The sequence below is a fragment of the Onychostoma macrolepis genome, chromosome 05 (assembly GCF_012432095.1).
Source record: "Onychostoma macrolepis isolate SWU-2019 chromosome 05, ASM1243209v1, whole genome shotgun sequence".
NCBI classification, from domain to species: Eukaryota; Metazoa; Chordata; class Actinopteri; order Cypriniformes; family Cyprinidae; genus Onychostoma; species Onychostoma macrolepis.
This window is the reverse complement of record NC_081159.1, coordinates 20,534,681-20,555,148: the sequence shown is the minus strand read 5'-3', so window position 1 is coordinate 20,555,148 and position 20,468 is coordinate 20,534,681. Positions and strand designations below refer to the sequence as shown.

At 35.5% G+C, this 20,468-nt stretch overlaps 2 protein-coding genes and 1 long non-coding RNA gene across 12 annotated transcripts in view; 1 reads left to right on the top strand and 2 right to left on the bottom strand.

Annotated features, from left to right (window-relative positions):
• Nucleotides 1-14,302, top strand: part of LOC131540336 (uncharacterized) — an 86,462-nt gene extending 72,160 nt beyond the window's left edge. For 2 of the 9 annotated variants that reach the window (XM_058775016.1, XM_058775015.1), the window contains exons 4-5: nucleotides 11,537-12,059; nucleotides 12,865-14,302. In XM_058775016.1, the coding sequence (XP_058630999.1) occupies nucleotides 11,537-11,627 (91 nt within the window). In that variant the 3' untranslated portion in view covers nucleotides 11,628-12,059; nucleotides 12,865-14,302. Of the gene's footprint in view, nucleotides 1-5,182; nucleotides 5,448-8,454; nucleotides 11,157-11,536; nucleotides 12,060-12,864 lie in introns of those variants that run through there. The other 7 variants (XM_058775013.1, XM_058775011.1, XM_058775021.1 and 4 more) reach the window with 6 other exon arrangements.
• bco2a (beta-carotene oxygenase 2a) lies at nucleotides 2,356-15,220 on the bottom strand. The gene is made up of 13 exons (XM_058775010.1): nucleotides 15,064-15,220; nucleotides 14,310-14,363; nucleotides 8,734-8,914; nucleotides 8,382-8,593; nucleotides 7,019-7,134; nucleotides 6,837-6,939; nucleotides 6,611-6,739; nucleotides 6,206-6,366; nucleotides 5,832-5,999; nucleotides 4,965-5,102; nucleotides 4,309-4,491; nucleotides 4,104-4,214; nucleotides 2,356-3,956 (listed from the first exon to the last, which is right to left on the bottom strand). Exons 1-13 carry the CDS (start codon nucleotides 15,104-15,106, stop codon nucleotides 3,840-3,842), a joined length of 1,716 nt encoding a protein of 571 aa, XP_058630993.1. The 5' UTR covers nucleotides 15,107-15,220; the 3' UTR covers nucleotides 2,356-3,839.
• A 1,058-nt stretch (nucleotides 15,221-16,278) lies between these two features.
• Nucleotides 16,279-20,468, bottom strand: LOC131541302 (uncharacterized). 2 transcript variants are annotated; one of them, XR_009271460.1, is made up of 6 exons: nucleotides 19,814-20,468; nucleotides 19,263-19,400; nucleotides 18,765-18,859; nucleotides 18,490-18,675; nucleotides 17,110-17,246; nucleotides 16,279-16,853 (listed from the first exon to the last, which is right to left on the bottom strand). It is a non-coding gene; the product is annotated as an uncharacterized LOC131541302 (long non-coding RNA). The 2 variants fall into 2 exon arrangements; XR_009271459.1 differs by having other exon boundaries at nucleotides 16,279-17,246.

The following is a 20,468-nucleotide window of genomic DNA, read 5'->3' as shown; positions in this document are numbered from 1 at the left end:
CCGTGCTACTTAAGACTAGTTTTGTGAACCAGGGTCACATATTTGGAGGACATTAAGCTGCAAACATCCTCATTTCCTGTCCTCATGTTTCGGCACATAATGTAAGACACGAGAAACAGGACAGAGGCATTTTTCTCTAATCTTCAGTCTTCAACAAGGTCTTCAGCCTTTTTCTGGCCAAGGACCCCACTGGTGGATATGAGAGATGAAGCAGAGACCCCCTGTGACACATTGTATAAAACTGGCCTATAAAAACATGTATAATAAATGAATGTATTGGAAATCTTCGTAATAATAATAAGAAATGTTTCTTGAGCCAAATATTAGAATATTAAAATGATTCTCAAGGATCATGTTACACTGAAGACTGGAGTAATGGCTGCTGAAAATGCAACTTTGGCATTACAAGAAAAAAATGACGTTAAAAAATATAAAACAGTTATTTTGAATTTTAATAAATAATTTACATTTATTTGATCAAAATACAGTAAATCTAATCAAAAATGTTTAATCTAACTGAATAATGTTTCATAGTATTAATGTTTTATTGTATTTTTGATCAAATAAATACAGCCTTGGTGAGCGTAAAAGACTTCTTTAGAAAAAAAAACTTACCAACCTCAAAGTGTGAGACAATGAAGCATTTCACTAACATTTAGCTCCTTAACGCCATCTTTGTTTTGAAGTTAACCTCAGTGTGGATTTAGTGCATATTTTTATTTTTACCAAAAGTTTGAGGTGAAACAACAGTGAATCCTGGTGAATCCCATTCTTTATTTTTTTTTAAAAAAAACCTTTGAATATGATGATTCTATCAAATAAATATATACAACTTTTGAACCAGATTTTAGATTTTTCTCTAATAAAATATGAACCAAAAAAGGTCATTTTTGGTTCATATTCATACATTTAATGACTTTGAATCATATTTTTTTTTTGTATTACATTCTCTCTGCACTTTTGCTTTTTGCATTATATTCTTAAAGCAATTAAAAAACAGCTATTTTACAGTCTTCAGTTCATAAACGGCAGCTACGTACCAGGTATCTACAGGACCACTGGACAAGACTGTCCCGTAGAGTGATCTGATACAGTACTTCACATCTGGTGTTTTGGTCTGTGACATCTAGTCAGATGGGGGTCATTTTAAAATTTTAGATGCATTGTAATGATACACATATGGACATTTGTTCATCAAAGCTATAAAGACATTTCAGTGCATATGTCTGCAGTAACATTCTTCTGAAAATCAAAACTGCATTGTATGAGTTAGTGTTACGCAAGTTTTGCAGAAATACTATTCTTTACTTTCTTTCTCAGTCTTTTGTTCCCTTCTCCATAGATATGTGTTTCCGCTCGATGTGTCGGTAGTTGTTTGAAGTGGAGGTTCAGCAGCGGGACGCTTTGAGTGCAGGTGTCTGAGTGGGATTTGCAGGGCAACAAGGCGCACACACACTCACACACACACACACACACAGCTGTCTTTGTTGTTGCCACCACCTGGTTAGTGTATTGGTTTACGTCCCGCCGCTGCTTTCCATCATTCATTCATTCATTCATTCATGCAGTCAGACAGTCAGTCGGTCAGTTAATCAGTCAGTCAGTCATTCTCTGTTTTTAGTTATTTTTGCATTTCTGTTTTTGACCAAGAAAGTGTGCATGTGTAGCATCTGTGTCCACTGTCCAAACGTCAGTGTTTAAACCCAAAAAGAGAGGAATAGAGAGACACAGGGACAAACAACCTATGCTGTGTCTCTCACACAAACACACATACAGATACAGGGACAATAACAGCACTGTGTACGGGGAAAGAAGATCCGGCAGGTCGAGATACCACAGGAGAGCAGTGCCTCTGTCTGTCTGCATCTGCTCTGCTCTGCTCTGCCTGCTGTTTGATGTGCAGGGATTAGGGGAAATCTGAGAGCTCCCAATTTAGCCGAGCCACAGAGATACTCATATGCAAGAGCACATATGCACACACATTGAATGTCTCTATATGAATGGACTGAATGCACTATTTGTTAATGGATGTATTTCAAGTATATAGTGTTATGGATAGAATGAATGCATTTAGTTGTTTTTAAATTGGGGTTAGAACGATGCTATGAGTGTCTGCTGCTGCCTAGTGGACAAGAAATGTATTGCTGTCCGTTTCTGCAGGATGATCCTGCCCTGCATCCCAATGTGCATACTATCCACCCTATCTGCCCTAAATGGTATTGAAAATGACTAATATCACATAGAATTTAGGATGGATAATATGCACATTGGGACGCAGGCAGAGTGTCAAGATTTCCTAATCAAACTTATATCAGAATGTGAAATGATGTGGAAAATACTGGACACGGGGACACCTTTTGCCTTTAAACATTACAAATGTTTTTTTATAAAAGTGGACTGTATGAATTGAGCCATGTAGCAGATAGCATACAAGTATTGTGTGTACAAATATTTATCACAGTCACTGTGATTATCAATATACAATTAGAAATTTATTTAAAAAAAAGTAACACAATGAAGCATATGTAGAACTGTATTATAAATGTAAACATTAAAAGGGATAATGCACTAGAGAAGCAGCTCTTTGAAAAGTTACTTCACAAAGAGGTAGAAAATTAGTACAATATGACAAATGCTGTATAGTGATTATTTTTGTTATTTAACTATCAACATTAATTATTCTTATTATGGCACATCTGTTGGTTTTGTTGTTGTTGTTTTTTTAAACATTCAATGTAATCAACTTGTTTTCTCATTTAAGGAAGTAGGCCTGAAAATCCTAATGGAAAATATTAACCATATTAACCATGATCACATTCACATCTAGTGTTATGTTCACATTTGTTTTTAGAGTAAAAGAAACAAGCCTTGTATAACTGATACTATACTGAGCAAATAGCATAAATTGCAAACACTGCAAACGTTTCATGTTATGATATAAACATGCAGTCAACAATGTAAAAGATAAAAACAGAAGAAAAGAAAATAATAAAGACTGAATATGTATAGAGAAATCACATACGTGCTTTCAACACTATCACGTTGCTCATTGTAAAGAGGTCATATCATAATTTTTAAAAAGCATTTTCCCCTGTGGTTCACCATAATGTTTAGCACCAAAACCCATAATTTAGTGTTACATTACGATTTCCATCCTCTTTCTGACCCACAGAATTCAATAAGCTGTTTTTCTTCCCATAAAAAAAAAGCCGCTTTGCAAATCCTACATTACATTCTGACAGGTCTACAGAAACAACACAATGTTTGCAGATCTCCCCATCTTATTATTCTTATTGTTAAATACAAACAATGGCATTTTCTGCTGCTGTTTAGAAATTATAGTATCCATTATACTTCCTCCTCAATTATATCCCTGTGTGACTGGGTGGGCCAAGTTGATGAACACCGAATTGGCATCAGTAATATGTAAATGTGTTGAACCCTGTATCAAAAATTTTGAAACAAAGCCACAGTACATCAGACTCTTTCATTTTAAGAGTTGTAGAAAAATGTAAATTGTTAAGCTGTTCATTCTAAATTGAACTCTACTGTATTTTTTGTATGTTAGCTAAGGTATAATTTCTTGCAGAAAATTAAATGTAACTATAAAGTATATTTCTTTCTTTTCTAAAAATATATATATATATATATATATATATATATATATATATATATATATATATATATGAGGTTGATATGTAGAGGATCTCTTTGGGCTGATTTCTTAGATATATTGTTCTGTTAGTCTCTTGCTTTCAATAGTAGCCAGCAACTGGTGTGTTAACCATTTTGAAGAGCTACTTGTCATTTGTTATTTTGTTGGAGTGATCCAAAGAGCTTCATGCACTAGATTTGAAGACTCCGTGGAATCCATAAGGAATGTTGACAGGCACTTCGGCTCTTCCCAGTTCCTCAAATGTTTTGGCATCTAGGACTAAAAGAAATGTACTCTTATCCTACAGAGAGAAGAGAAAGAAGGGGTTTAAGACAGAAGATAAATGTTATACAATTTAATAATTTCTCATGTTTCATTTTCTTATAAAGCAGGTAAATTATAGAGCTTATTTTTACATACATTACATTCATTCAGGGCTCTATTGTACCTTAGCTGGTGTGATAATCACAGACAGGATGACTCCATCGTCCTCTTCCTCAGCATTGGGTGAAGGAATGAAGACAGGCTCTGATGGATAGAGATCAGGCTGGCGCCATACCTGTAAATCAATTTATTTAGCAAACACTCTGCATTTTGATCATAGTAACTGTGAATACCTAGGTATCAATCATGATCCTATTAATTGTTCTCACCTTGAACTTTTTGCTTTCCAGATCCATCTTAATTAGGGAGTCACCCACTAGGTGTCGGAAGCCACAACCATAGTAGTATCTATAAGGTTTGGTGTTATATCTGGCATAGTTAATATGTGGAAACTCCAAGCCACCGTAGTCTTTCAGGTCTTCGCCATGGAGATCCTCAAACGTGCAAAATACCTGAGAGAGAGAGACATGATCTAAAAGGCTCTCCAACACATAAATGCACATTTTGTGTTGTGTATTAATGATGTACAGTAACATTACTGTTATAAATCTGGAGTTGGTAAGATTTTTTGTTTTTGAAATATGTCTCATATGCTCATCAAGGCTGCATTTATTTGATCAAAAAATACATTGTAAAATATTATTACATTTTAAAATAACTGTTTTCTATTTTAATACATGGTAAAATTGTTTATCCTTGTGATTTTCAGCAGCCATTACTCCGGTCTTCAATATCACATGATCCTTCAGAAATCAAATTAACGCATCTTTCCTGAATAAAAGTTTTAATTTCTTTAAAAAAATCTTACTGACCCCACATTGTAGTATATGTGCTTGGAGGGCTTTGAAGGAACCAGTGTTTAGAATGAGCAACTTTCAGAGATATACATACACACATAGTGTTGTAGCCAGCATAAAGACAGCACCTGATTTTTGGTACGGCAGAGAGCTGTAGCAGTGCTGTCAGGCCGTGTGTTGAGGTTCTGTTCCAGTGGGGTTTCACTGGTGATGTTGAGAGGCAGCACAAAACGACGGGGAAATGGCCTGCTCATGGTATTATACATCTGAAAGAAAGAGGGAGTGACAGGACAAATAAGAATTTCAAAATTACAGTATTTTTTTTTTTTATGCCTTCAATGGACAGGATAGTAGAGAGACGACAGGAAAGCATTGGGAAGAGAGAGGGGAATGGGATCAGCAAAGGACCTCAAGACGGGAATCGAACTCGGGTCACAGTGAGCACAACTGCGCTATATGTCGGCACACTAACCACGAGGCCATCGGCGCCGACCAAAATTACAGTATGTAAAATTATGTTTGTGTTGTTATCATTATTAATACCATTATTAAGAGAGTTTAAAGGGTTAGTTCACTCAAAAATGAAAGTTCTGTCATAAATTACTCACCCTCAAGTTGTTCCAAACCCATAAGACCTTCGTTCATCTACGGAACACAAATTTAAGATATTTTTGATGAAATCCAAGATCTTTTTGGCCCTCCATAGACAGCAACGCAACTGACACGTTCAAATCCCAGAAAGGTAGGAAGTAACACTGTTAAAATAAGTCATGGTTCATAAAATTACGGTTGAACCACTGATGTCACATGGACTATTTTAACAATGTCCTTACTACCTTTCTGGGCCTTGAACGTGTCTATACAGGGTCAGAAAGCTCTTGGATTTCATCAAAAATATCTTAATTTGTGTTCCGAAGATGAGCAAAGGTCTTATGGGTTTGGAACGACATGAGGGTGAGTAATTAATGACAGAATTTTTTAAGGAAGAACATTACCTCATCCAAAGCCTCTCCTGATTGACGCAGGTTCTGAACGAGGAAGTTGTTTATGGCCTCTCCGTCATCAGAGCAGCATATGTCTAGCATGAGGAATCCATCCTGCTCAAAAGCATTGATCTGATGGAAGGTGGACAAGGCCTTGGCATGGTATTTCACTGGCATCTCCTGCAGATAGATGCAGAGCAGTTGGTTAAAGTGCTAAAATATCCTCAAAAATAATCTGACATTGTTTTTATGTTCTCAATCAGTTTTCATTGAACCATATGAAGCATAATCAGCAAACAAATATACGAATAAACTCATGCTTCAAGCATCTGCTCCTCATTGTTCTCAGTGCCTCTGTGAGACTATTGTCAAGATGGTTGTCTCACCTTTCCAGTTTGTTTGTCAATAAGGTGGAATATGGTTTCCTGGTTGGAGTCCCAGTAAATACCCTCATTTAGCGATTTCCCCCTTAGTCTAGCAGTCACTATCTTAAACAGATCCATCTTAATGGGCTGCTCGATGAACACTACATAGTTCTCTGACATGCCTGAAAGGTTCAGGAAAATAAAATGAAAGCTTTTCAGTGACGCACATTGATATGATCACTCCATTCAGACTATATGATTACACCATTCAGAGTGCCTTGCAATAAAATTACACATGACTCTATTACAGTTGCTGTGCAATAAAATTACACATGATAGTCATTGTTCATGAGAATGCAGAATGAAAATCTGTCTGTCTAGGAGATCTGAAGATAATAAACGTGACAGATTCTCTTCTTCGCTCACCAAAGCTGTGGTAATAGGAGGGTTTGGATTTGTCACGAGGGGCGATAGAGCATAATATCTTGGCTCCCTCTAGTGTATCTTCTGGGCTGTCTCTTTCTGGTGGCACCCTGACGATGTTATAGAAAGCCCCTATAAAACACACCACAGCACAACATCAAGCCTCCTAATCCTAAAGTGACATTGCACTTGGATTGATCAGCACACAAGGAGAAGACAGGAGTCGAACCTTTGTTTCTGTATGAGTTGCCCATGTTGTAAGCTGTGCCGTCTGGATCAAAGTGTGGATGAGCAGTAGCACCGTTCACAGCGACGAACTTGCTCCAGTCCACCTACAAATAAGCATCCTTCTTAGACATGACGGGTTAGTCTAGGCTGGTGACTATACAGTAGGTTGGTTATTGTTCATACCTTCTGTTTTGACTCCAAAGTATCTGGATCCACTCTGTGCATGTAGTTTGTCTCTGTGCTGACGTAATAGTCACCCTTGTATTTAACAAAGTTGACACTGGCATTATCTGTTGGCTCTGGAAATGGAGAGAGTCACAAATTTACTCTTTTTTTAACTTTGAGGCAGAAATTGATGTTTTGACTTTTTATTGTTATTTGGTATTTCGTCTGTAAATTTGACGAAGCTGCTTGTTTTCAGACCTTTTTATTAACAGAAACTGGGATTAATTATAATACATTAACCACAATTAATTTTGTCAGAAGTTTCAAGAACTGTAACTGTACTGTTTTTCAGTAAAAACTATTAACTGAGGGGGAACAAAACACAGTATGATTTTAGTTTCAACTTGATTTTGTGTTATGGAGCATTTTTTATTTATATTAGAGAGTAGATTAGATTAGAACTGTTTATTTTCAGACTTCTTTAACAGAAACTGGGATTATATGAAATTAACCCTTCTTCATTTTGTGATTCTAGAAGTTTTAAGAACTGCATGTTCCTGAATAAAAACAGTATTTTTGAGGGGTAAAAAAATGTGATATCATTTTCAGTTTAAATTTAATTTGATGTATTTTTACCAGTTGAATTTAGATTAGAGTTTACATTAGATTATATTATGAATGACAACTTATTATTTAAATACTTTTAAGTCAGCCTCCTTGGCAGTTTGCTGAGGCCCCCTGGATGAGAACCGCCCTTAAATAATGAAATTGTTTTTCCAGGCAATGTTTTTTTTTTTTTTTTTCACATCGACTTTAGTTGTGTAACCCACATATCCAAATGCAAACCTTATTGTGGCATGAAGTCACACTTCCACCATACTGACAGTGTAAAGGACTGGATTTTCTCTCTAATGGTGTGTTTAGTTTAATCAATTCTCGAGGCATTGATCCTAAAGATGGTTGTAGACCCATATGTTGATGTATAATTGCCTCAGTTGTAGTGTCTAGAACTCTCTGTCAACTCTATCTCAACACTCAAGTAGTACTGTCACTTTATTTAATCTTAATTTAGAGCTTGTGGTCTATGATTTAAATGTATTCTCGTGATTACAGACATAAAGCTGTTTGTCTAAGATGACTTTAGACACACTTGGACAATTCCACTGGCCACTCCTGTTGTGCTCTTGAGCAAGGCCCTCCAGAGACATTCCTCATTACTCTTTCAGAAAACAGAAAGAGCTTTTTGTAACATTTTTAAATCAGCTATTGCTGATGTTTGAATTTTCTAAACCTATTGAGATCCATTTCTCCATGGCAGACAGCACAGCAAGTAAACCTCCTCACTGTTACATTTACACACACATTCACAATTTTGACGTACTTATCATCTCAAATCTGGATAGGAAGCGCTGAAAGAAGTTCTTGCAGGGATCAGGTAGAGCCAAAGTTCCAAACTCTGACACCATGATGCGGTTCCTCTCGCTGTTCTGCTTATATGAGTCGCTGCGCAAAAAACGGCTTCTGTATGTCACCTGACCATCCTCAATCTGAAAGCGATGCATCAAGGCCATGCCATCAAACCAGTGGTTATAGCTGAGGAAACATTTACATCTGCATGAGTCAGCTTGAATATTCATGTTAGAGTTTGAATTACATAAAATAATTAACAGTCCTCTGAAAGGTTTTTCCAACGAGGAAAATCACCATATTGACAGTTGAATGTTCGTACTCACTGCTGATTCCCAAACTCAAACTTTCCTGGACCATTCCGCAGCAGACTCCCATGGATCCAGGTTGGGATGGTGCCTTTAACTGTGGTGGGGATGGGCTCAGGTGTCTCCTCTACCGAACTTACCAAGGGGGTGATGTTTGGCAACCCATTTACTTTTGTGACGTATGTTTTCTGAGCAGCAGCTGTAAAAATCCAGACAGCAAATTGTGATTTGCGTGATGTACAAAATCTGATTGCTTGGCAAGTTGATTAAAATCTGTTCATGGAAAGAATAATCAGAATAATGTTATAAAGATGCACTTATACAAATGTTCTGAAATTATGATAATGGTAATAAAATGTTGTTTTTATCAAAAGAGTGAGCAAAAGGGCTGGCAAAATCACTCTGGACCCCTCACACCCAACACTCTCCCTCTCTGAGCTGCTGCCGTCTGGTCGACGCTACAGAGCTCTGAGCACCAGAACGGCCAGACACAGGAACAGTTTCTTCCCTCAGGAAATCCATCTCATGAACAGTTGACAGTAAACGTGGAACACACAACACTATTATACATTATTTACTTAACACACATACTTATTTACATTTCAAATTTGCACATATCATACCTGTACATACATAATTGTCTATATTATATATTGTGTTTTTGCTATTTTGTATATTGTCTATTTTGTATATTTGTATATTATTCTTTTTATTATCTGTGTCCTGTCCTGTCGCTGTCATTGTTGCACTGTGGAGCTTCTGTCACTATAACACATTCCGCGTATGTGTAAACATACCTGGCAATAAAGCTCATTCTCTCTCATTTTTGTGTATTGTCACTTTGGTAATATTTTACAATAAGGTTACATTACTACTACTTTAGTTAACATGAACTAACGATGAACAATACTTTTACAGCATGTATAGCTAATTTTCAACATTTACTAATATATTTTCTAATTAAAAGTCATGTTTGTTAACATTAGTTAATGCACTGTGAACTAAGCACAACATGTACTTATTATAGGGTTATGGTTAGAATTATGGTTTGTTTTAGGGTTTAGTTGCATGTAATTATGCATATTTTACTGTTATTACTACATGTACATGTATATCAGGACGATGCATTATCAAGTATGAACCTATATTCTTTTACTAACATGAACAAAGATAAGTAAACACTTTAAAAATATATTTCTGATTGTCATTTCTGGTTAGCTAATCCATTTACTAATGTTATCAAATGGGACCTTATTCTAAAGTGTTGCTGACACTTTTACAGCAGGTAAAATAAGTATTGAACACGTCACCATTTTTCTCACCTTATTTTACCCACTGTACACTGTAAAAACTAAAGGTGCCTCAAATATCCTTTTGAGTACTCGAGGAACTTCAAAATGTAATTTAAGTGCCTCAAAGCTCTTTTTTTCATAATAGGGTTCCTGGAGGAACCATTTCAGTCTTTGCAGTTCTTGCAAGAACTTATGGGATCCTTGAAGCACTTTGTTTCCAGTTCTGAGGTTCTGGAGTCACCCTTTCATTACACTGAGACCTCAAAGTGCTCTGGAGGTTCCTGGAGGAACTCAAATTTTAAAAAAGGGTTATTGTAAGATCTGTTAACATTGAAATGGTTCCTGGAAGATCTGACTTGTAAAAGCCAGCATCTGGAGGAACCCAGAGATTCATGTGACAGAAATGAAATAGGACTGATTATTATTATAACTTTTTTGGAATGGTATGGAACGTAATCACTTTTGTGGCACTTGGCATGTGAAAACAAAAAACTTGGGCATGATTAGAAAAGACTAAATGGTCTTACAAATTGTCAAAAAAAAAAAGGGACATGCAAAATCTACAAATCAGCCACGTATATCTAAAAGTTATGTCTGAAAACACTGTTTTCAGCAATAGGGAATATGCACATATAAGGCCATACAGGCAGTGGCTACACCATGGTATTACAGATTATTTTCTTTATTTCTTTCTGCCAGATTGCACTTTTATATGCAACTTTTAAATACTTTTGTTGTATAACTTAAATACTGCAATAACTAAAAATATTTTTTAGTTTAGAAACAAATGTAAAATTATTTGAAGGTAGATATTGTTTTCCCTGAAACTTTAAAGCAAACATTAAAAATATTATTGAACTAAATATGGCTCAACACATTGATTTAATTAAAAATACACTAATTATAACAATCAGTACAAGAGTAATATTTAGAATTTTTATTTCCCTAATGAAATAAGTTTCAATTATTCAGAAATAATTGTTTAACAATTAATATAATAAAAAAGTATGCTGTTGTCAAGAAGAAGAAAATGTCCTCGCGCACCTGATGTCTGCTCGCGCGCGCGCAAGTGAGATTTCAAATACAAAGTATCATTAACGGTTCCTCTCCTCAAAGAAACAACCACAGTGCTGGACTGTGTAACAAAAGGTGAATAAATTCTCCAAAATAAATATACAGATTTACTATTTGTACACAATTTTCTGTACTGACACGCTTAACTGTATGTTTTTATATTTAAATGTTTGTTGTATACCATTTTAACCGCTAATTTAATAGCCGTGATGCTAACTATCATAATGAACTTCGTGGGACGAAATGGAGAGTATTAAATCACAAACGGCGATTTTTAGTCAGCTTTGTTCATTATGTTCACTTTTAGTCATTGTAACTCTCTTCTTTTCTGAACTAATTTGTTGTCTTTTACGTTTGTTAAATCGTTACCCATCCATGTTACATGTAGACTATTTTTCGATTCATTTAACTTAACTTACAGAAAAAAAACTGTTTTTGTCCTTTTCTCTCCTCAGAACGTATACATACTTGAGTTCTCTTAAAATTTCACAGGGTTCACTGAGCAGCACTAATGTAAGTAGACCTATTTTTTTTTTTTTACTTTGAAATAACTGAAATAGTGTTTCAGAGTGAGGCCTAACGTTAATCCAAAATTATATATGAATCTGGTCTTATATACACTATTAACTTTACACTGAATTGAATGAAAGAGTTTATAATTTATCCATGTTTTCTTTGTTTTTGTTTTTTTTAGCAGTTAATGAAGACGTTGTATGTTTCATGAATATGGCTCTGTAGTGGACTGCTGGAGCTGCTGATGTCTGTTGCTGGCTGACAATAAAGTGATCTCTCTGGACTTACCTCATCTTTTGAAGGTGTGTACATAACAACAATTGCAGAGAAACATCAGAAACCACTCTAAAACATTCAATTACTTATAGTTTATATGTTTGTTTTTTTTCCCCCTTTTATTTTCTTCTGAGAAATCCGAGCCTTGCTCCTGATCCTGATGTGCTGGACTGTATATGATTAATTGAGGTAAGTCTGAGTTTGTGCATTTTGAGGTTTACACACACACACACACACACACACACATATATATATATATATATATATACACACACACAGGTGCACAAGTGAAACTTTCATATATTCTAGATTCATTACATGTAAAGTAAAACATTTCAAAAGTTTTTTTTGTTTGTTTGTTTTAATTTTGATGATTAGAGCTTACAGCTCAAGTCAAAAATCCAGTATTGGATTGCTGCAGTTAAAGCCATTTCTATTCAAATCATCAATCTTATTGTCTCTAGCAAAACAAATCATTACAGCTCCAAGTGAACCATGTTCGACAGCTCACCAAACTATTGTTCAGGCTTTAATGTGTGTTGCTGCAGACACCCGGAATTTATACTGTAGGGATGGTCATTTAATTCAACTCAAATGTAAATATTTTTGGCTTTCGTGATCTGTAAGCTGTAATCATCAAGATTAAAACAAAAAAAATCTTTTTGAAATGTTTTACTTTACATGTAATGAATCTAGAATATCTATAACTTTTTCATGCTATTCTAATTTTTTGAGATGCACCTGTGTATACACACACACAAACACACATACACACGAACACATACATGCATAAATACATTCAAATATACATACACTGTGTGTTATTGCAATAGATATTGCATTGAACTAGTCCACAACCATTAATCAGTACACTAATATAACAAAATACTCATTTTAAAGATACTCTGAATAAAACCATGTGCTAAGTGAATAAATGTCAATATTTTGTTATTAAATTTTATGTAAATCCCTCCTTTTTCAACGAACTACACAGAATCTTACACTAACTGTGGTAATGGAGACCCATTTGGTGAGAGCAGCACTGCAGATTTTCCTGATGGTGAGGAGCTACTTGCTGACGAACCTACCAACATGATTTCACCTTATAAGTGCCTTTGTTCTATTCAACATTATACAGAAAAGCTGTTAAACGTACAGCAAAGTGTACTATTTTTCTGCTGCATTTGTTGGGTATTCAAGAGGAGATCATCAAGCTACCTACAGCTGTCTTGAGGCTTATCAATTTCTTAAAATTTCCTGTGTGAATTTTCCCAATCTGTGACCTCCATTTAGAACAAGAAAGAATGTTATCATTGACCGTGATGTACATTAAATTTGCTCATTTGAATTGTACTATTTTTGAGGTATGATTGTTTTAAAGTTCTAAGATATTTGAGTCACATTTATTTGTTTATGGTTTTGTCAAGGTGTAAGGTTTATTTTTTATTTTTATTTATAACAATATTAACACTGGTGTTCCCATGAATTTGATTGCGATGTGCAGTATTGATTATTTATTTGAAACTTCTATGGATATTGTTGTTGTTAATCAATAAACAATGTTTGATATGTATTCATTTTAGTTTTTCTGTTTGTTTATTAAAATAATTAAATGTCAATAGCAGGAACAATAAACTAGAGGGAGGGAGAGGGGAACAAATATTAAAGAACTGAAACTGAGAAAGGGTGCCTCGAAGCACCAAGGTGGTTCCTGACCATTCTTAATAAAAGGGTTCCTCCAGGAACCGTTAAAAGTTCCTCAGAGAACCACCCCTTTTTAAAGGGTGCCTAGAGGCTCTACAGAGGGTTCCGCCACAGTGGCGAAGTGAAGAACCCCAAAAGGTGCCTTCAGGAACCTTTAGTTTTTACAGTGTATATAGAGGTCCTAAACTGCAAGGTTAGCAAACCCTGAGTTATATTAAATTATATAGCTGTAAGTCACAGATTTCCAGACATACTACTCTGCTCCATCATTTATGTCAGCTGAAAGTACAAAGTAAAGGATTAGAGTTAACAAATGACAGAGCTGAAATGGCCAAGAGTCAGCGATGTTACAAAGAGAAGCATTATCTTTAGAAAAACAAGCCCTCTCCACTCTACACGTTCACATGTACTGTGATACACTAATGCATAAATAATGTGTGTGTGTATAACTACACAGACATACAGGTTTCTTTCAGAAAAGTCAAACTTGTGACATACAATTCAAAAGGAGTTCAATTCAGTTAAAGGTGCTAAATTAACATTCAAAAGCCACTGGACTCAAAGTATATCTCACCCTCTCTCATAGAATACAGCAGCTGCTTTAAAACACAGACATGTGCTTTCACACACTGCATTACTTCACAAAAACACATATATGAAATATGTGCCGTAACATACATCAGAAAGTGAAACTTGCAGATGTGCGTCAGTGCAGAAGAGCTCCCAGATTCTTACCAATCGTTTGAGGCTTTACGCAGGACATCCTGTAGAGAGATGTGATGCTGCACCCTTGATCAGAACAGAGGACGAAGAAGAGTTTATGAAAAATTGTAAAGAGCAATAAAAACTATGTGCACGCAGATGGGAGGAGACAAGCCCTTTATGTAAGTCGGATCTCTTGCCAACCCTGTTACATCACACATGATTACATGACAGCAGAGGGGAGGGCGGTGCAGTGCTAGCTGGCTGGGATATAATGTGAAACAGCAAGACTGAAATAAATAGCAACTGAACAGACAACAAGAGTTGTGAAACACAACCAAATGCACTTTAAACAGTTATATTTTATATAATTTTGAGAAAATGGCTTCACATTATCACATGCAAAAATGCATATAATAGCCTATGCATTGTTCACATTAAGCAGATATGTATGCAACTGCATATATTACTTTACAAGTTTTACGCATATGCAACCGTCTGGAACACATTCAATACTTCTTCTATTGTTTTTATGTAAATATGTAATTTTGTTTACAAGTATATAAAAGTACCATTTTATATATTGTAGCCTATAAGCACTAAATTATACAGTATATTGTCTTCGTGTTTTACATACTGTATGTGTCTTGTTCTTTGTTCGTCTGTATTTCAGTTAGTTTATTTTTCCAATACATGCTACAGTAAATGTCACAGCTCTTGACTAAATCAGAGGGGGTAAAAACAAAGTTATGATAAGATGCAGAGATAATCAGTAGTAAAAGCTTACCTTTGCTGGTCCTAAATGCATTTTTAAGCACACTTGTTGACATGATCAACTAAAACAGGTCATATAGGCTACAAGAGAATAGAGTAGATTAAATTCTACACTCGCGCGGAGTAGCTACTGTGAATTACATTACGTGCACTTTACCCCTAATAAACTTCCTGGTTATGGGTTAACGTCATTCTTTGTCTCACTGTTTTCAACAGATTCATTGTTTTGTGTGACTTTAAAGTGTGCACAGCATTCTTATTACGTCCATAGTTCACAATGAAAAGATATGTTTCTATCTATAATATATATATATACCTTTATAATAAAGTATATTATGTATAGACAAGCAGAAGAGCCCAAAATATGAATGGAACACACGCAAGTTTCACGTTAAGCGTTTTCCTCAGAAACCGTACATAAAACGCTTAACGTGGCTTAATGTAATAAGTACATTAAGTACATACAGTGACATTAAAAGACCAAATTAGGTGTACAGTTTCTTAATACATTGATTGAACTATGCACAGACAAAATGATGTGGCTCGAATATCACGCAATGCTCAAACTTTCACGTTAAGCGTTTTTCTTCCATAGAAAACACTTAACGCTTGCATTTTAGCGCGTTGCGTTCATATTCTGGCCACATCTGCTTGCCTTTAATATATAGTTTGTATACTCGATTCTGATTGGCTGGCAGGTGTTGATTAAATTCGTTTAACTGCAGGTAGTTCCAGGTCAGTTTAATCACGCTCATATTAATGCTCTTCCTATAAACATTGGTAACCATAGTAACATACAGTTACAGCTGAATAGTAATACAGACGAAAATAACCGTCATTTCTATCGTTCCGGTCAAATATTGCAGCGCAATTATTAACATCTTTAATATGTGAATGCTGGCAAATGACCATGGCATAAACGGGATATGCCCCGGGATATGCTGCGCGTCGGGTGGTTCTTCGCCTCCACGTCGTGCATTCAAATCGTTTAATGCACAGCTAGCCGTTGATTATCCCTTACATAATAAATCATAATTTGACAGGTAGCATTTTTCATTGTCGAATTGTACTACCTACTGTTTTAATGGGAGGTAGCAAAATCTGACAGGGTAGCACAAATCGACAGAACACCGTCATTCTTTGCGGTAACGTTACTTTTGCCGAGGGAAAAGTGATTGTCTGGCCCGGAGCTGGACCAGAAAACATTTGCTATGGGGGGAGACGAAGATAACTCAAAATAACAGTCTTTAATGAAAATCCAACAAAGGCAGGGCAGACACACCCCTTACAAAAAATTACTGCAGTTTTTGTTACATGTAGAAAAATGCAGTTTTTTGGACACGAAAAAACTGCATTATTGCAGTATTACTGCAATACAGCTGAAGTATTACTACAGTTATACTGCAATAAAACTGCAGTAGTACTGCAACATATAATAAAACTGAAGTACAAGTCAGTACTACCAAAGTGCAATACTAATAAAATGCTGTACAGTAACACTGAAATGCAACCAGAATATTCAGAATAACAAGTTTTATTTGCACACATCTGCAATATAATAAATTAAGGTACAAAACAACAGTGAATGTCTCAAACAGCAATGTAACAATAAATGATTTTACTTTTCTTTAAACTTAAAATAACAGGCTGAGAGTTACACTAAATGTATTTAGTGTTTATTTACAAATTTCTTCCCGCATTATTCTGACAGGTTTCTTTTTCTAAAGAGCTTATCCTCATTGTTCTGCTTGGTTCTTATGACTGCCTTCATCTCAGATGTGGAAACACTATTTTGGATGTAGTCTGGAAAAACAAACAAACAAAAGCTATCAGAAATTCTCAAGTTTCAGTTACACTTTTCACTACAGGGATATTTAGTATGCTTAAAATAAATCTTGAATTGTGATGTCACCAAGTGTTTGTGTAAAGTATTCGTTCTACTCCCAATTAATTTCTTATGACATATTAGTCAGCATTAACAATGTCTTGAACACTCCAGGTAAAAGAAGTTAAAAGGTTGGTTCACCCAAAAATGAAAATTCTGTCATCAATTACTCACCCTCATATCGTTCCAAACCTGCAAGTATTTTGTTCATCTTCAGAACACAAACGAAGATCTTTATAATGAAATCTCAGAGCTTTCTGTCGCTCCACTGATAGTCCATGCAACTACCCCTTGCACAATAACATGCATTTCTGGGAAAAAGCATAGAAACAATCATGTTTAAATACTGTACAGAGTCCTCCACACTTATTTGCCCTCTTTATCATTTTGGTTTTTCGTTCAAAATTCTAACCTTAAAAAAATAAATAAAATAATAATAATAATAATAGAAAAAAAACAATTTACAAATATACAAGTATATAATTTAAATATATTATTAGAATACAGTATATAGAATATATGTGTTCCACAGTTATTGTGCCCCCTTCATTTAATACTGTGTGTAACCTATAACCCTCTACACATATGGGCTAATCCATGGCTAGGTGTGCATTACATGATTTTAATGCATGAGGTGGAGGCAAAGAAAAAAGTTAAGTTAAAGCTGCCTTTAAAGAGATGGCTAACCCAAAAATGAAAATTCTGTCATTAATTAGTCACCCTTGTGTGGTTTCACACCGAAGACCTTCATTCCTCTTTGGAACACAAAGATATTTTTAAAGAAATCAGAGAGCTTTCTGACCCTGCATAGACAGCAATGCAACTTACACATTCAAGTTCCAGAATGGTAGGAAAGAAATTGTTAAAGTAATTCATCAACTCGATTTTATGAAGCGACACGAGTGTTTGCGTCCAAAAAAAAAAAAAACTACTTTACTACTTATTTACAAAAATATTGATCTGTAATGTGCATTCACAAGAGCATCACAATGCACGAGTGTTGTGTTCATGCGACAGAAGACAAAATTGAGGTTAAACCATTGGAGTCACATGGATTACTTTCACAATGTCTTTCCTATTGTTCTGGAACTTAAATGTGTAAGTTGCGTTGCTGCCTATAGAGAGGGGTCAGAAAGTTCTCGGATTTTATCAAAAATATCTTAATTTGTGTTTTGAAGATGAACAAAGGTATTGCGGGTTTGGAACGACATGAGGGTGAGTAATTATTGACAGAATTTTCATTTTTGGGTGAACTATCCCTTTAATGTTTGTGGAGTACAATTTGACTGGAAGGGTAAAAACTAAGTAAATTTTCATTAGTTTGTTTGGTTACAGGTCATTAGATCTAGCGTTCTGACTGTATGTGTGTGCTACAGTACAAGCAGCGTATTGATTTAAAATAGCGATGGAACTGATTGTAATTATCTGCATTCACTGTTTTAATGCACACCTTCCAGTCAATCAGAGAGAATCAAAAAGAGTCCACAAAAAAAAAATGTTGAGAGCTTATGTTAAGCACTGAGAATAATTACTGTTATAACTAGATTTCATTACCTTTCCACTCCATTCCCTCTCTCTCTGTTTTCATACTGAAATGGCACTAATATTGTAAATCTTCTTTTAGCTCTTTTGACTTCATTTAACTCCTCAATCTCTTCATGTCTGAAGATCTCTTCCATGGCTGAGGAGACAGAGGGCTTATACACTTGATTTCTCCAGCACTCCCACTGGTCTTAGTTTCTGAAATACAATAGCAGTTATTATGTATTCTAAACTATAAAGATAATAGTTAATAAAAGATCAATTAAATAAAGTAGATTACTGCTCACCATTATCTGAGTGCTTGTTTAACCACAGCCATCATCCTCTGTTGAATTATATTTTTGGTCGTCTTTTTTAAGTTGTTACCAGTGCATTTTCAAAGCTGCTTTACAGTGATAAAAAGAAAAATAATGATGCAAACAGAATTCACATCTGCTGTGAAGCAGCTCTAAACAGTAAAACGTGTCATTGTTCAGTTGAAATCAGTGTTGACTCAGTTAATTTCGATTAACTGTATAAAAATCATCAAATATAAAATCATTCCAATGCATCTATATAGCAGTGGTGTCATCATCTAGCTCAGTTCAGTCCTCATCCAATAGTGCCAGTGGAGTCAGATCAATAATATTGCTGAATATTTTTAGTCCCCAAATAAGCATGCCAAAAGTCGACAGTGGCTGGAGTTATTAATCTCATTTAAAGACTACAATCTAAAATCAGGTTTACATTTGTGGCTAACTAGAATGTGAGTGACCTTTAAAGCATTTCCAGAAATAAAGTCTCACCAACATCTGTTGAGTGCCTTTTCACTTTCTCTCTTCTCCTCTTTCCTAATGCTTCCTCTGTTGCAAAGAGAGGTACACTGTACGCTTAACCCTTTTCAATGATTTTTTTCCTCATGCCAATTAGGGGTTGATGCTCTCCTGGAAACAAACAAACAAATACACTTTATTCAGTACAATTTTGTTTATTCCATTATTATAAATGATGTACTGATGCTATTGAGAACTGAACTGAGCTGGACAATGACATGACTCATTTCTACAGAACTGCTTATAACAAATTGCTGAGCCATAGCAGAATTAAATATAATGTAATTATAATGTGTTTTATTACAGTAAAAGTGTAGTAAAAACAGCATTAAACCAGTTGTTTTGTCTTTCTCTCATAAGCACCTCGAGCACAGACCCGCGAGCGCTACAGATCAGCACAGAAGCGGCGTTTCCTCTCATTTTCTTCTCATCTCAGCGGGTTGAACAAGATATCCGTGAAGTAATTTTACATCTCTCTAACATTATAACTAAAGATATATGAGGACATTAGACATTATACTCACCGCTAAACTGGATGAGTCGACTAGTCTCCAACTCGCCTGATGAACTTCTCTTCCGGAAAGCGTTTCTTCTCTTTTGTCACACTTGTGAATGGTCTCGGAGTGTAATGTTGTTATGTCTTTGTGCTTTAATTGTGATAGTTCACATGTTGTCAAAAGACCCGGTACTTCGGTACCAAGTCGGTACTAAAAAAATGAAAACGTCACGGTACCAGGTTTTTTTAAGTACCGGTGGTACCGAGTACCCGGTCAACCCGGTTCTTGACGCGTACGGACCTATGATTTCCGCGATGCAGAAAACGCGGACGGAATCTCGGAATCCAGTTAAAAAAACGGAGTTTACAGTTTAGCACGGAATGTCAAAGTTTGGATGAAATAATCAAAAGTAGGTCGTCACACTTTAATCAAATCGCGACATGGACTAGTATCTGTAAATATTAAGCCGCAAAAGTCGATTCAGACATGAATCCCGCATGTTCTGCGAGTCTCTGTGTGTGAATGAATGAATGAATGAATGGCAGAGACGCGCGTTTTTTTTTTCTTTTTTTTACACTGAAGCGCGTGATTTCAGCATCTGAAGACATATGAAGACATAAATACATAAACAACATCTACAGAACTGCTCTGAGAGTCACTTCACGAGTATTCTACCGTTCCA

Coding starts and splice junctions, on each gene's coding strand:
- bco2a (XM_058775010.1), bottom strand. CDS start 15,106: ATGTCAACAAGTGTGCTTAAAAATGCATTTAGGACCAGCAAAG. Junction 6,940..7,018: donor CTTTGGAGTCAAAACAGAAG/GTATGAACAATA, acceptor GCTTATTTGTAG/GTGGACTGGAGCAAGTTCGT. Junction 6,367..6,610: donor CTCCTATTACCACAGCTTTG/GTGAGCGAAGAA, acceptor TGAACCTTTCAG/GCATGTCAGAGAACTATGTA.